This window comes from Erpetoichthys calabaricus, chromosome 3 (assembly GCF_900747795.2).
Source record: "Erpetoichthys calabaricus chromosome 3, fErpCal1.3, whole genome shotgun sequence".
NCBI classification, from domain to species: domain Eukaryota; kingdom Metazoa; phylum Chordata; class Cladistia; order Polypteriformes; family Polypteridae; genus Erpetoichthys; species Erpetoichthys calabaricus.
The window spans coordinates 129,107,028-129,124,781 of record NC_041396.2 but is presented as its reverse complement, the minus strand read 5'-3'; the positions used below and the strand labels follow the sequence as shown (position 1 = coordinate 129,124,781).

The following is a 17,754-nucleotide window of genomic DNA, read 5'->3' as shown; positions in this document are numbered from 1 at the left end:
AACTTACATGTAAACTGCACTATTTTTATAGCATCTTAGGATATTTCACTGTTGACATATTCTATGTAAAATAAAGGTTTGGTGTTAGTATTACTTCTAAAACAATGTATGACTGCCTCTGACCATCACCATTCAGAGTTTCTAATTAATATGAGTAAACACCTTCCTCAGCTTGCCTCTAAAGACCTTTCACCCCTATATTTGGATATAATCAGTCCCTAGCATTTCAAACCATACCAAATTGTACTTTACTGTCCCTAAATATGCAAATCACTAATAGTCACTTTGTTTGCTTTATAAATAGTGCAGCATTAGTACTGAAATATTTATCATACCTACCTGAATTTCAAAAGAAGAAAGAGGCATAATACAGTGCTTAAAATAAAACACAACAGATATCATGTAAGGGTCCTCTCAACATATTTTTTCCTTTTAATTTTGCAGTAGAACCCTGTCACCAACAGTGGTGATGAAAAGGGTTGTTAATACAAAGTACTGCACTGTACAAACAAGAGATTTACATAGGCATATAGAAAAGATTAATTATGGTCAAGTTTGGATTAGGGAGATGTCCTTCCTGATATGTCACTGCGGCCTTAGGGAAAAATTGGAAGAAGAAGAAGAAGAAAAAAAAAAAAAAAAAGGATATACACTGTGACCCACCAAGAACTTTTTTCTTGATAGAATGAAGAATGGAACACAGTCTTCTGATAATCAGCATATTGTTGAAAATTAGACTACTCCCTCACAGGCTGTCCTAGGGAGAAATGCCAGGCATCTATGGCCAAAGGGTATGTTCTTTTCAGTTGTATAAAATTAATAAAATTATCAAAACAAAACAAACACAGGTAAGGTCAGTAACTGATGTTCTAGTTATTCCTCTTCACTTTCATTCTCTGGTTCAGAATCTCCATTAACTTTCGATTCAACATTCATCTCTTCAGAGTCCTCTGAACCTGCATCTTCCAAATGGTCATCTTCTTCCTCCCAGTTCTGTAAAAATAAAACAACAACTTCCAATATTCTGAACAAAGAACATGAACTACCACCTAAAAATAATATATTTTCTTAATAAAACCATCTATATAGTTAGACAAAAAGGTGAAAGTAACAGATTTCTAATTAAATAAAAAGTGCAGGGATGTATGATTATCACAAAAATGATAACTATTATTGTCTTGGATTTAATAATTACTTATTAATTTCAATTAACAGATCTACAGTGAAATATGTACTTTGTCTTTCCAATTGCATATATTGTATTCTCTATACATACAGTACAGCAAAACTTCATTTTGCAGGGAACCGTTGTTAATATGAAATTGTTAAATAGTGGATTACTTGATAATTTTAAAACTGTTTAAGAATGTTTATTTTTAACAAGAAAATTATAGCATACTTATTAAAACATTTAAAAAAAATACAAACGCAACTTCTTAAAAAAAAAAAATGTTAAACATTGCAATATTAAATTAGGGCTCTACTGTATTAAGAAAACAAAAACTGAATCTGTGTATAAAAAAAGAAGCTACATGATAAAAATCTTAAATAGCAGTAATACAAGATTAAGAAGTGAATACAAACACCCTGATAGTTCTATTATACAGGTATGTAAACATACTAAATGCATTAATATACAGCAAGCTCAAAAAGTATTTAGATGATAACACACTGTTACATGCTGCTGGTGCCTGGTCAAGACTCAAGTCTTTGAGCAGATGTGTCCCAGTTCTTGAGAAAAGAATTCTAGGTAAAGACCACTAATTTAAAGAAAGCAGCATTACAAGCATCTGTTTTCGAGTGTAATTTCCTCATAAATATAATGAAACATTATGCTCATGTTTGCTTCTATAGTTCAATTTAAATTGAACTATGGGCATAGTTGCAAATAACGGGGCAGAAACAAAAATTCTCTATAGGGTTGCTGGTGGAGCAACAACAGTCCTTCAACTAATGCTTTCAAATAAGCAATACATTATATGATTGTTGCATAAAAAAAATAAAACTGCTTACAATTTTATAAACTAGTTATTTGGAAAAAAAATCTATTAGTCACTGCACTACTGCCAGCCAAGAAACATATCAACTTTTAAATTTTAAACGGGCTCCTAAAGTACAGCATCTCATTCTTAGTCCATGGATAAAACATAGTACATCTTTAGCATGTTAAGCAATGTGTGTTAAGTATTAAGAGAACCATACCATACTGCACATTAGAATGAACCATGTGATACAAGAGTAACAACACCCACCCATTAAAGAGCATTACAAGGAAGACTGTAATATGTTGTGCTATATGACTGTTAAATAGTTAGTGATGCAAACACATTGCCTTTAGCATATGAAAACACAACAGGTACTGGAAGTGAACAATTTATAGGTGTAAACTCAGCTTAAAAATTGGTTCTGACTACAAAATTAGCTATATGAAGGCAGTGAAGAGCTCAAAGACAAACTACCTATTTATGAAACTTGTGTAACCCAATGAGGAAGCCCATTTATTTTATAAACAGTCATGCTTATAAATGTAGGCCAAATTAGTTAATGCCAGAAATGTCATGCAATTTGCAAATTCTCAGATGATACTACACTAATGCAATATATTAATTAAAAGGGATGAAACAAGAGTACACAAGTCAGGTGGAGAGCTTTGTATCTCACTGCAAAGAGAAGTTATCTGCAACGTAACATCAGCAAAACCAAAGTTATTGACTTTCACCACACCAAAGGGCCTCTATACCCAGTCACTATTCAGAGAATGGATATGGAGGTGGTACGCTGTGACAATTACTTGGTGGTCCACATCAATGACAGGCTAGACAGTCTTATAACACAGATGGACTATATTAGAAAGGGGAATGAGGGTAGTGACAGCCTTTACAGGCTTTATAAATGGCCAGTGAACTTTTATATGTTGTAGTGTGCTGGGCCAGTAACATCACTTCAAGAAAGACTAACTGAATTAACAAGCTAATTAAAAAGGCAAACTCCATTATGGGACATACAGGTGACCTAGCTGAGGCTGCAGCAAAGGGGCAAGAAGGGAAGGAGGAGAGGAAAAAAAAAAAGTGCCATGATGAACAATGCTGCACATTCTCTCTAACACAGCAGCACAGAGTACTTTAAGTCAACAATTACTTGCCAGAAGTGTGTGAAGAAACTTAACTTGCCTTATGTATACCTACTGCAATATGTCTTTATTATGCCTCACTGTGACTGTTCTTCATATCTTTAACCAAGGTGTTTTTTTATAACGCAACTCTTGTGTGTATCCATTTGTTAATGTATTCATGTACTTGTTTGTTTACTTATTTATTGAGCTTCTGTAAAAAGCCAAACTTCCACCCTTGGGATAAAAATGATTCTAACATACCTACCTAGCTACCTATCTATCTGTGGAAAGAATAAAATATCTTTTAGCATGTTTTAATCAATGGATCACAATTGTTTTCCTTTAGGGAACAAACTATCAGACTTGGTGTAAAAGATTAATTTAACAGAAATAGTATATGAAAAAAATTATAAAAATGTAGTTCTAATTATCAACAACCAATAACATCCTAGAATTCATGGTGTTTTCTACTATGTTTAACACACTGAATTCAGACCTGGATACTCTGACCAGCATCAAAGAAAATTAAAGCATTTTTAGTTATTTAGTACATTAATTTAGGTCACAGCTATGTTAACTGCACTCCATTGAGGACTAAAAAAAAAAATCAGTTTCTTTTGTAACTTGTATGGAACAAACTGCCACAGAATTGCAAAACAATTAACATTCTTGCTACTAACACATTACCCTATGCAGTAACTTACATTAGAATCATCATCTTCGCCAAGCATTTCATCCCCCGACCCCCCTTCTTCATCTGAAGACTCTGAAATTGAACGGTATATATTACCAATTGTCCAAAATAGATCAATATTCACTCAAGGGCATCATCAATTGAATGTTGTTTAACAGTACTACAAAAAAAAAAAAAAAAGTCTTTACCTTCCTCATAGACCAACTTGGCTTCTTGATTTAACTCTGTATTGTTTATTGAGCTCTCTAAGGCAGATATCTGGAAAATAAGGTCAGAAAAGTCATTAAGATTTACGGCCTCAATAGTTTTCTAATGTCAAATCTGAAAAGCAACACGTGGTAACTTCCGTTATTGGACAACAATTTTAAACCTCATGCAAAGCTGTTTTTTGGTACTTTTTGTCTTACATTCAATACATACTATATCAGAATAATTAAGACTACCTGCAAGAGGTCAGGGTACTCCATGCTTTTGATCTGTTGAATAGAACAACAAGGTCCTTGTGGCTAGCTTTTTTTAAAAATGCTTTGAAAAGCCAGAGACCGTAACAGGCACATGCAATGTTTTGTGATTAGCTTGCAAAACAACTACACAGAATGCTTTTTTAGTATACATTAACACTTTATTTAAATGAGATCATAAATTACTTTGTTATTAATAATTACAGTCTAATCTTTGACTACTTTTGAACTTTATTACGGCTCTTCAAACAACTGATTTGCTTCTTATTTACCATGTATTTCATTTATTGGATAATACATTAACTTTCTTCATTGAATTGCATTCTTATGTTTTTTGTTTGTTTTTTCTTTTACAGTAATCCCTCCTCCATCGCGGGGGTTGCGTTCCAGAGCCACCCGCGAAATAGGAAAATCCGCGAAGTAGAAACCATATGTTTATATAGTTATTTTTATATTGTCATGCTTGGGTCACAGATTTGCGCAGAAACACAGGAGGTTGTAGAGAGACAGGAACGTTATTCAAACACTGCAAACAAACATTTGTCTCTTTTTCAAAAGTTTAAACTGTGCTCCTTGACAAGACAGAGATGACAGTTCTGTCTCACAATTAAAAGAATGCAAACATATCTTCCTTTTCAAAGGAGTGCAAAGCAAGCAGTCAAAAAAAAAATCAATAGGGCTTTTTGGCTTTTAAGTATGCGAAGCACTGCCGGTACAAAGCTGTTGAAGGCGGCAGCTCACACCCCCTCTGTCAGGAGCAGGAAGAGAGAGAGAGAGAGCCACAGAAAATCAATACGTGCCCTTTGAGCTTTTAAGTATGCGAAGCTCCGTGCAGCCTGTCCTTCAGGAAGCAGCTGCACACAGCCCCCCTGCTCACACCCCCCTACGTCAGCGCAAGAGAGAGAGAGAGAGAGAGAGAGAGAGAGAGAGGAAGAGAGAAAGTAAGCTGGATAGCTTCTCAGCCATCTGCCAATGAAATCAACTGGGCAAACCAACTGAGGAAGCATGTACCAGAAATTAAAAGACCTATTGTCCGCAGAAACCCGCGAAGCAGCGAAAAATCCGCGATATATATTTAAATATGCTTACATATAAAATCCGCGATGGAGTGAAGCCGCGAAAGGCGAAGCGCGATATAGCGAGGGATCACTGTATTCTATTTTTTTCTTTTATTCTATTATTGTAAAGCACTTTGGCCACAGCATTCCTATGTTGCTTTAAATGTGCTATATAAATAAATTGACACTGACATTGTGTGCACCTTTGGAAACTTGCATTTTGCTTTCTAGAATGTGTTATATACTGTCACTTCCAGCTGTTGATACTATCATCACTACTCTATATTTATTTATATACTTTTTATTTATTAAAGAAAATATGTGAAATTTTGAAGTGTTTAAATTATTATTGCATTCAAGCATTATTATATAAATTAGAATGCTTCTTTATAAAATGAGTGGTACTTTAATGAAAACGATGGCATACAGTATAGGAATCGGTTAGGATTTACCACCTGTTCCATTCTGATCCACATGTTTTGCCTTGTATTTCTTTGGAGCTTGACAAAACGTCTGAATAAAAAACTTAGGTGTAATGTATTAAAATCATCTCCCAAATTGGAAAAAAATCTCATAAAATCTACTCTTACTCTTCATTAATTTATAAATTTACTGGATTTTAGTTGTTTTTGATAAATACACAAGCAACAATCCATGAACAGTTTAAAGCCACACATAAAGCCTATCATCCTCCCAACCCCATAAAACTGGTAGCTATTAACATGCCTAGTCAAATCTGATAAACACTTAAGCATACGTCTTTTTTAGCAGGAGTTTTAAGTCATGTTGATGCACCTTACCTGAATTAATGCAGTTAATCACAGCAGGTCCAGGCAACTGTGCTTGTACTTGTATAGAAATCCTCATTAACATTAATTTGAGGGTCATTTGTGTGCAGCTTGCAAAAAATGACAATATCCATGAAAGGATTAAATACGAACATGCACACAAATGATTCTAGAGATCCTACTGCCACAAATTTCATAGTAAAGTCTATTTGTGGCTCTTTTGAGAACTTACTCAACCTAACATTTAAGGATGTTGCTAAACAATACAAGTAAAGCAGTAACAATTGATAACTGGCCTAGTTTTTCATGATTTTTTGAAATTGAAAATTATATGAATGCATTTAATTTTAACTTCCACAACCTCTACCTGTGTAATGAGGAGGTATAGTTTCCCATGCAGCTTTGCCAGCTTCTGAAACATCTTGACACGCGATTCAATCATATGGTACAATACACCCAGTTGAGATATCAAATCCGGCAACTGTAATAAGGAGACAAGGATAAAATAAGTATAAAAGACCAAGATACAAATACCTAATTGTAACCTTATGCTTCCAAAACAAAAAAAGGCCAGTTATCCACTTAACTCAATTTGAGAAAAATATATTATACAAAATCTAGAATTAAAATGAACCATATTTTAGGAGTAATTTAACAGACACTGAAATAATGAAATACAACTCTTTAACAAGACAAGAAATTGCTCTTTTTTTTTTTTTTTTTTTTTACATATTTACACCACACAGAGCGGCCAGAAAAGACTCAAAGAAAAGATAAAATTCTACAATCTGAATAGTTCTATGTATATCCGCTTTTAATAAAGCTGAGTAATTCCACCTTGAGTGTACACTCCCCATAAAAATACAGATAAGCACAAGAACAACATTAGTTAAAACAATGGAGCATAATACTTGGATAAAAATGAATTGGAATAAATATAAAATAGAAGTAATAACAAGCCTGCAAAACACAGTGACATAACTATATTCTTTTTTGTTATTTTGAAATGTTTAGTCAAACAGATAAAGAAATTTCAGTTTTTCTTTGTTTCAAGGGAAGCCTGATATAGGATTATTGTACCTCAAGCGAAATGCATACTCTATCAGATTAAAAAAAATAAATGGTTCTGCACGGCCAGTTTAGACCCTTCCATACTTTAGTCCTATTAAACAATGTCAATTTGTTTTTGTCAACTGTCTTGCAGCATGAAGCACTTGCCAAAAGGCATTTTCAGGTAGACTGAAAGACAACCATGTTTAATAATCTGTTGAAGTAATTCTGTTCTTATAAAAGCTAAATGACAGTAAAAATTAATGAGCTACATGAGAAACTCATGCATGTCTAGCCATGAAACTATCTTCTCAATGTTTCAAACATGAAGTAGAAGTAGTGTGCCCTTTTTATGTGTAAGCAAGGGTTTCTCACCTGGCTTATGTTTAAATGTCTTTGGTCTGTCCTTTTTGTTCATTGAGTTAGAGCGTTTGTTAATATTGTTATTTTTCATATTTGTCTAATTTTGTATTTTCCCTTAATTGTATTATTTTTATTATTTAGTTTTTATGTACGTAATTATGCTTTTTTATATTTGTATTTTGTGGGTGAACAGCCACAAGGCGGAGCCATTATTACCTACGACTAAGGAACTGCCCCAGCCTTTACAGTCATGCTGGGAAAGAGTTACGGGCAGTTTGTTTGAATATGCTTTGTTAAAGTAAGACTTCTTATTGTGAATATTGCCCTTATTTTGATTTTCCCCGATTATCTTGAATTTTTACTGTTCTTTGAATTTTGATTAAAGGATTTCTGTAATTTGGACTTGGTCATTTGGATTGTATTTCAGTCAAATCCTTTTGCCGTGAGACATTGGAGTATTCCGTTATCTTTTCTCTTCTTGTCTATAAAATCTTTTTTTAACAAAGATTCCTTCTGTTGCCCTTTCCTTACACAAGCTAGAGGTTGAAAGTAATGACTACAATTATGGGGCATTTTTAATATTTTTTGGTACGCTGGTATTATTTTTGCAATTTTGAAGACAAGTCCCATTTGGCTTATTGAAGTCCAAAGCCAGACAGCCAGTGGATTAGGCTGTCAACCTGGCTGAAAGCAAACCTTATCTGGGCAAGGCTAGTGGGGTTTCTGGCCTGCTTTCTGTCTCAATTTTGGAGGCCTCACACATTTTGCCATTCTTGTATGCTGTGAAGCACAAAATCCATAGAATGCCTGTGGTTAATTCTTTTCACCAACATTTCTGTCTCAAACATTCATGATGGGTAAACAACAAAACAAACAAAAAACAAATTACCTTCTGCTGTTACATGTAAACTATGCAAATTTCACATAACCTTTCAAACCCACTAAATCAAATTCCATGTAATGGACTCCAAAGCATACTAGCATTTGGGCACAAGCCCATTGCAGGGCTCACTCTTGCACATACTACCAAACTCATATACAGCTAGCCTACAATTGCCAATTAAGATAAAAATGCATAACTGGGCATGGAATACAAACCTAGAATTCTGGATACGAGAGTCAACAGCACTTGTCACTGCATGATTCTGGCAACACGATGAAAATTTTTTACAAACAAAATGTACAGACAAAAATATAAAAACTATTTACCTGTGACAAATGAGGCAAAGGCAAACTGGGAATTGCTGTAGAATCCACATTGCTCTCTAAGTAAAACCCACTTTATTTTCATACAACAAAGCAGATCAAAAGGTGGTTTTGACATGGACAGACCACTTGAGCTGCACTAAGAAAGCAGTAGATCACTATACAAGTTACTGCCAATATATGCCTGGCTCATTTGCAATGGCACAATAAAATCCACTGTTAGACATCTTCAGGCTTTAAGACTATATAATCCTAAATACTAGTTCAACTTCTTCAAAAGTTACTTTGTGGAAAACAACAGAATATTCTCTCCAATACTCACTGTCGAGAGATATGAGGCATGGTGAGTAAAGACTGCTTTCAGCCATCGAACCATCATCCCAGCACTGTAAGAGAAATACAGATTTAGAAATATGGATGTTGCTAAAATACTTCAAAAATAAATTTTAAAAATTAGTAAGAATATTCCTTAAATCACACAACACCACCATATTACCAAAGGTTGGCTTTGTGAACTAGCACAAACAATGCAACTAGCAACAACTTTTAAACCAAGGCACTTTCATTGCATTTTTATTAACTCAAGCGAACGTCAGTTTAGACCTAAATGTCATATGAGAAATTCAGCTAGAGACTGTTATACAAGAAAAACAAAAACAGGAATAAAAGAAAAAAAATGACCAGAAAAAATGAGTTGCATTCATTTTTTAAACAGCTAGTCAGATCAATTTAGGCTTAATGCTCAAAAGAGTTAAACTTCTGAAAGTTTTACCCAAACTGTGTTTAATACCAAAAAAAAAAAAGATCACCGTTAGTCTATGAAGTTCCATTTAGACCCTGGCACAATTTGTGAAAGCTAACATGTCTGGTCATTTAAGACCAGCTGATATCAAATAATTGCCCCCAGGTTTATCACTCTTGGCTTTCAACCACTACAAAATAAATACATTAGTTTTCATACAACACATGAATACATGAGAGGTTTTTACTCTGGAAAACCAAAATCGTGAAAACTGTGCCATAATAGTTCATATCTGAGACATTTATTGCAGAGACATTTATTGGTTACAGGGCCTTTCAAAATTCAGACCCTTATGCATTTCTATTATTTTACTGCTTAATTACTCCATACTGAAACTCTATTCTCCATATTTCCTGAAACACAAAATAAGGATGTGTAAGACTGAAAATTAAGAAAAAGTACAAATAAGCATTTGCATAAGTATCCCTGTAGTGTGGAAGCTCTAACTTAAAACACATGAGAAATGGCTACCACACAACTACTTTGCAATTGGCTCATTGAAATGACTGTCACATTTTCAAGATTAAAGACTCTACAGTTAAGAGATGAGTAGTTGTGTTGTGAATTTGAAAAAGAGCTGGGAAAATGAACACAAGAGTACAAAACTTTTCTCAACAGTAAATTTAAATAATTAATCAAGAGTCTGAATGCTTTCATTGTATATCTGGCTTTACAAGCTGTTATATAGTAACTGAAGGTAACTCTAGCACAACTGTTCTAATTTGTTCGTATTATTATCGTTATGAATGTGTTTCTTTAAGACCAAGTAGCAGATGTTTAATGTTTTTGAAAGTGAAATATGTCGGTTATTCAAAATGGTCTGGCTTTATGTTGGGGGTGCTTCTGTTCTCCCTCTTTCTCTAATGTAGAACCCTCGTCCCCATCCAAGTTCACCTCTGTTATAGCACGTGAACGCGACAGAGAATAAAACTGAATAAAAAAAAAAAAACGCTAACCTTTACAAGTACCATACATTTACACCAGTTGTTACAGACTCAAAATGTATGTTTTTATTGTGTAATAGTAACAATAAGAGCAGCTTACTACTCAAAACGTTTATTCTGGGACATGTGAAGACTCGAACCGGCAACCTCTTGAATAGGAGGCAGCAGTTCTTACCGCTGTACTACCAAAGCAGTCGCTAGAATGAGGTACACTAACGCAATTTCTTTCTCTCCAGTTATAGTCTTGAATAAAAGCACACTTGTTCCGTTATATTTGTACCTTTTGTGAAAGTGCTTATTTGATATTTGGACTTCAGTCTTCACACATTATACACCATGTCAAAATGTTGTCGTTAGTACTAAAACATGAAAAATTTGGTCTTTTAGATATGTTCAACATTTCTGTCATGCTACACTTACACAGATCTTTGTAGACGCAGAACACACATGAAATGCATGTGTTCCAAATAATTTATTTTTTAGCATACACTGCTCTAAGTACCTGACTCCCTTATATACAAGGCTTCAGTTGGGAGAGATTTTTGCAGTTTCTACAGCGGTGGGAGGATGGGATAGCAGGCTGCTTGGGCTTATCGACACATTTATAAGACAAAAGACACTGAATGTAGAAGAGAGAGTGGATTTAAGGTGGGACGGATTTACAAGTTTTTTTCTAAGGCACAGTTACAGAGAGAGAGAGAGAGAGAGAGAGAGAGAGAGAGAGATTGATTAGGTGCACGTGCTGATAGAGCACATTGCCGCACCCACCACATGACAAACCAACTCAGAACCCCATGTTAGGACTAGAGTGCAGCCGTGCAACGGGTGACACCTCAGCACCACACTAGTTCAGATGGAATGGAACCAATGTGAGGTTTTATATGATGGTTGGTGTTTTAAAGGCAACTTTTTATTAAGTTCATTCCTGCATTATTGCACTTTGACAGTTCTTTGTTGTTCAATAACCTGTGCTACACTTCTGAGCTGAAAGTCTTGCCTGTCACCCTCACCCCTGCCATAAATATACTTTTGCTTCACCTTGCAGAGATCAAGCCTCATATGTCTGCTCCCAAGGCAAAGCAAGGGGAAGCAAAAGTGGGTACACCCAATTAACCCCAATTAGGACAAAACATGCATTGTGTACTTTTTGTATTATTTGTCAGGTACTATATATCATGTCTATGATCTACTTCTCGCAACTATGAGGGCGTGGAGGATGTCTTGCGACTGGCTGACCAACCAGAAGCACTACCTGGTAGCTAACCATCCATTATCAGATTGTGATTCAGACCTATGGATGTGTTAGGCGGAGTGGTGGCTCTGAGGCTAGGGATCTGCATTGGCAATCTGAAGGTGGCCGGTTCGAATCCCGTAAATGACAATAGGGACTCTGCTCTGTTGGGCCCTTGAGCAAGGCCCTTAACCTGCAATTGCTGAGCGCTTTGAGTAGTGAGAAAAGCGCTATATAAATGCAAAGAATTATTATTATTATTGTTGATGTAATACTAAGATCTCCACCCTGTCAAGTAAGCAAACTAGCTGCTGTGGCACAACATCTGAGGCTTTGCTGCAGGTGCTGACATTTGAGGTTTGATCCCCGTAAGGAGAAGCAAAACTGCATACACCTGATGAGCCCCAATTAGGGTGAAATAAATGTAGTGTACGCTTTGTATTATTGGCAAGTACTGTATGTATGTGATATATATATATATATATATATATATATATATATATATATATATATATATATATATATATATATATATATATATATATACACACACACATACACACACATATACATATACACACACACGCACACACACACACGCACTAGGGGGCTTTGCCCCCTGCTCGCTTTGCTCGCCAACCCCCGTGTTTGGTTTTCCGGATACACACTTTTAAGATTGTTTTTTCTTTGAATTGTTGCTATTTCATTAGTTTCACTTTTATTTCAGAACTTCTGTAAAAACAATATTTGTAATCTTGCCAGTCCCAATAGCTGAATCTTTTTAATGAGGTCTGGACAGGTTTCTCTGTTTGGAATTTCAGCATTGTTTTAAGAGCTGGTAGCACATGATGCTTGCCTGCCAAAAGCAATCCAACAACTGCTAGCTTAGAGGTCTGTTGACTTGTTTTAAATGATGGCTCACTGCCTGGTCTTGCATGACGTTGTTAAAGCAATACCTATGTTTTATTACTGGCCCGGGGCGTGTGTGAATTCTTTCTTGCAGGATGTATAATGCTGCTCACGTTCGGAAGGGGGGTGGGACGGGATATAGCTGCTGTCGCGCTGCCCTTCGATCTCTTTAAAGCCTGTACAGCCGCTGTCATTTTTGCTACGGCCCTGGGACAATCTCTTGGCACCAAGTCTCTTGTTTACGGTCCCCGCGAGACGCACCGTGGCAAGTCTCCTTGGTCTCGCAGGTCTTTTATATGTCTTTCGAGATTATCACGTATCGTAGCCTTGCATTTGCTTTCCATTCCAGGATTTCCTTTTATTTATATACTTGCAAAATACCCGCGCTTCGCAGCAGCGAAGTACTGCTTTAAAATTTTAAATAATAAACTGAGGGAAAATGTTCCAATAATTATTTGTTAAGGATCTCTTTGTATACCACGTTGTCAGTTCACCCCTCCGGTTGTAATATGACCAAGCTGTGCGCTGAGCTTACTCTTGAGCATGCAACGTGTAGTTGGCCATGTGAAAAGCAATCTTGCCTCAAATCAATGCCAACCTTTTGTAGGGTCAGTCCCTGAGACCTATTAATTGTCATTGTGAAGCAGAGCCTTACTGGAAATTGGAGGTGTTTGAATTGAAATGGGAGATCAGAGGGTATAACGGGGATGCGAGGAATAAAAACTCTCTCCCTTGAGACACCGCCAGTAAAAATAATTGCCTCAATTAGGTTCTTTTGCAAGCATGTGACCTGAAGTCTCGTGCCATTACAAAGTTTCGGTGGCTGTAAGTTTCTCAGTAACATTATTGGTGCCCCAACTTTCAAAATTAGATTATGCTCAGGAGTGCCAGGAGGATTCAGAGTGTGGACCAAGCTGCAGGCTATGGACGTATATATGTACGTAAGAAGGATTCAGTTAGCGTTGGGAACCCGCGCACCAAATTTCTTGAAGATGTGCCCTATATATATATATATATATATATATATATATATATATATATGGTCGTAAACCGATTTGGTCATGAACCGAAGCAATTTCCCCCATAGGATTGTATGTAAATACCGTTCAAGATTGTACGAACTGTATGCAAAAATATATATTTTTTAAATTTTTAAACACAAAGTTAATTATACCATAGAATGCACAGCGTAATAGTAAACTAAATGTAAAAACATTGAATAACACTGAGAAAACCTTAAACAACAGAGAAAACCAACACTGCAATATTTCACACTATAGTACTAGGAACCGCTCGCTAAAAACACTTTTTTTTTTTTTTTTAATGAGTTTTAAGCACAGGTGAAAAAATGAACATTTGAAAAATCCGTAACTTAATAAACCACCAAGAAAAGTAACATTGCAACAATGCAGGCTACTAACCGATCACTGTAAATAGAACTGAAAACAAAAACAAGCCTTCGCTACCTTATGCATCCCTCCCTCTCTCGCTCTCTCTCTCTCTTGGGAGCCTGGAGCGCCTGTGTGTGTGTCTCTTTAGCGCGCTCCTGTGTGTGTGCGCGCCTCTCTCTCACACTCCTGTGTGAGTGCGTGCGTCTGTCTCTCTCTGGCGCTGCCTGTGTGTGTGTCACGCGCTCTTGCTCGCTGCACAGGTAATGCACAGTGAGAGACTGAACATGTACAAACCGAAAGGGAACCTGGCTTGTTCGTATACCAAGTGTGTGGTCGTGAACCGAGGCAAAAGTCTGGCGAACTTTTTGGTTGTAAACCGATTTGTACGTGTACCAAGACGTTCGTGAACCGAGGTTCCACTGTATATATGTGTATATATATATATATATATATATATATATATATATATATATATATATACACACACATATACACATATACACACACACACACACACACACAGGTGCTGGTCATAAAATTAGAATATCATGACAAAATTGACTTATTTCAGTAATTCCATTCAAAAAGTGAAACTTGTATATTAGATTCATTCATTACACACAGACTGATGTATTTCAAATGTTTATTTCTTTTAATGTTGATGATTATAACTGGCAACTAATGAAAGTCCCAAATTCAGTATCTCGGAAAATTAGAATATTGTGAAAAGGTTCAATATTGAAGACACCTGGTGCCACACTCTAATCAGGCAATTAACTCAAAACATCTGCAAAAGCCTTTAAATGGTCTCTCAGTCTAGTTCTGTAGGCTATATATATATGGTTTTGGCAGCCAAGCGCTTTTTTTCCAACCTAGAAGACCTCTCTTGAGATCCGTTTAATCGCCTCGTCGATTGCATGTCTTCCAAGGTAGTTTCAATACCTATTTCCTGCACCGAGTCATCTCCCCTTTTATGAGTGACTCTGTTAGTGGCCGTACTTCGTACAGGTCTTTGAACGCACTGAAAACTTGTAACTGGTGTCGCCCATCGGCTACTTTCAACAGGGAATGGAAGCAATTGTCGAGTAACAAAAATTATTTGTAAGTGATTTCGCATTGAAGAAATAGTAAAAACTTGATCACTTGGGTCAATACCTAAAAAAATACACACAGCAAATGCAATTGAGAATACACCAGAATCTGTATGATTTAATTGTTGCTGTGCGTCTTCATAAACTATGGGAGGTTTGTAAGGAAACAAAGCATGAAGAAAACGAAGCTGCTCTTTGGTGAGGTTGAATTTTTTATCAGTGTTTAAACTGTCATAGACATGAATTACAGCACCATCATAATAGGTACACACCCAGTGAGTCACTCGTTCAGTAGCTGCAGAAGGTAATATCTGAATATGTTTTGCATTTTGTGGAATGGGCATTATAGGTATGTCAGGAGTCCACATTAACAAAACCTCTTGAGGTTGGAAAATTGTATGTGCAGCTAAAATTTCGTTGAATTTGCTCATGTGATCTGTTGATAAATAATAATTATTTACCAACTCATTCATTGCAAAATCTGACAGTGGTAAAATCACTCCTTCCATAACATTAAACACAAACACTAAGTAGACACTAACACTAAAAAACGGCAACACCGCCGGGAAGAACACTAAATGAGATAAAGTAAAAGTCTACTAAACTTCTTTATTATAACTGCTTTATTATAGCAGGTGAGGGGACGCTGGCGCACGCTTGTTGTTGCCGCTCCTCCCTGTTAACAACACTTTTCTCAAAATTCGCCTTAATTCTGCACTTCCTTACGCTTGTTTTATTTTGTTTATTGTACGTATAGTTCATGGATACAGCTGACTCGAATTGCATGGATTTGGTTAATATTTACAGATTTTATGGACTCCACTTTACTGGGAAAAGCTGAGTCTGTGGATCACAGGACGAGACCTACGAACATTTCTTTGTACCTGGTGATCTAGCACCTCGGGATGATCTGTCTCCGTGATTATGTTCGCTATGCTGATCTGCTCCCATTTCATCTTACAGTACCCTACAGCCGGGAACTGATGTGATGTTCATACTAACCTGGTTTATGGCTTATGTCTCCGGGGCGATCACGCCTGAAATTACCAAGCGTTACTGTTTATGGCTGTGTATTGGAACATCCAAATCCTGCTTCCTCCTCCTGCTGCTGCTTGCTATCGCCGCTCACCTACGCTACCACACCCGCCTGTCCTACCGGCTGCGTTGTGCTGTGCTGCTTCTACATTGCTATCAGCTAAGTATCACTCACTATTTTAGCGCTTTGAGTACTGAGAAAAGCGCTATATAAATGTAATGAATTATTATTTATTATTAAACACTAAAGTACAAAAACGAAGTAGAAAGTAACACTAAACCGCAACACCGCCAGGAACACCGGCACACTGCGTCTACTAAACACTAAGAAACACTAAGTAGAAACAGTAAAGGAAAAAATACTATTCAGTATGTACCGCGTCTACTAAACAGTAAATCAGTAAAGGAGAAAGGACGGCAAGACCACGTCAGCTGTGGAGCTCAGCAAGGAGCGAAATGAAGTGAATGAAATGAGGTGAATGGGAGGGGAGATGATCATGTGACTCCAACACCCGCCTTAACTCTCCGCCCCTCCACAAACACAGTCACACATAGATACATAGATAGATACATAGATAGATAGATACATAGAGAGATAGATACCCACACAGAGACTTAACATACCTGTATGGATGTCCCTGCATCCTCTTGGTGAGCTATAACAGAAAGAAATAAAGAGGAAGTCACAAAATATCTCAAAAAGGTAAAAATCACCAAAATCACCACCATAAACGATTAAAGATATAAAACCTCCTCTATTCCCAAATTTAGAGAAAAAAAGCACTTTGTGTTGCTGATATTTCGTTTTTAACATATACATCCAAATGTGTGGAATCTTGCAGAACTACTCATGTTGAATATAGAAATTGATACATTATCAAGATATCATTAAATTGATAAAAATATAGCCAAAACATTGTGTGTCAAATGGCTATTACTGTTGGAAATAACTGCTATACAATTCATTACTCAAACAGGGCTGCAAAGCCCCATTTTCTACATCCATTCCATTAGTATCCAAATGGTAAACTCTTACCTCATAGTTAATCATGTTTAAAATTCTAAATGGTTAATAAAGAAACAGTTTGCAACTGTGTTAGCCAGGGGGTGTGCGATATAGCCACAAAATTATATAATATTTTAATGAAATTAGCAATACTTATGACAATACAGGAAAAAAAAATACCGAACATTTATTTGGTGATTGCAGCTTGCAGGCAGCAGCAATTATTAGTGCAAACAAAAAAAGGGCATTTTCCATCCTTCTTTTCCAATGAGCTACTGTCATTGATGTGAATCTATTACCATAAGGTGCCAACAGCTGCATTATAGTGCAACAGTAGTGACACATCATTGTATACAGTGTGACACAGCATAAGCCATTTGTAAGCACAAAAGAAGCCTAGTGTTTTCCCTGGAAATCTTAAATAAAAGTATAACATAACTGCTTAACACTAACAATAAGAATTGAACTGAACAACTGATGGTAACTTAACCTTGCTACTTTCATCAATAACAAGTAAATTAACCATGTGACTCTCTTCAGGAGCCTGCAAAATATTGTTGCCAAAATGTAAACACTTCCTGCTTATAAAAAAAATAAAAATGCTGGCAAAACT

General features: G+C 36.2%; 1 protein-coding gene across 1 annotated transcript in view; it reads right to left on the bottom strand.

Moving 5' to 3' along the window:
* Positions 1–403: 403 nt before the first annotated feature.
* The window catches only part of wdr43 (WD repeat domain 43), a 95,314-nt gene continuing 77,963 nt past the window's right edge, over positions 404–17,754 (bottom strand). The window contains exons 13-18 of the mRNA XM_028797364.2: positions 16,760–16,791; positions 9,055–9,118; positions 6,481–6,594; positions 3,995–4,064; positions 3,817–3,878; positions 404–993 (exon numbers count right to left, since the gene is read on the bottom strand). Coding sequence (XP_028653197.2) covers positions 874–993; positions 3,817–3,878; positions 3,995–4,064; positions 6,481–6,594; positions 9,055–9,118; positions 16,760–16,791 — 462 coding nt within the window. The 3' untranslated portion in view covers positions 404–873. The remainder of the gene's footprint in view (positions 994–3,816; positions 3,879–3,994; positions 4,065–6,480; positions 6,595–9,054; positions 9,119–16,759; positions 16,792–17,754) is intronic.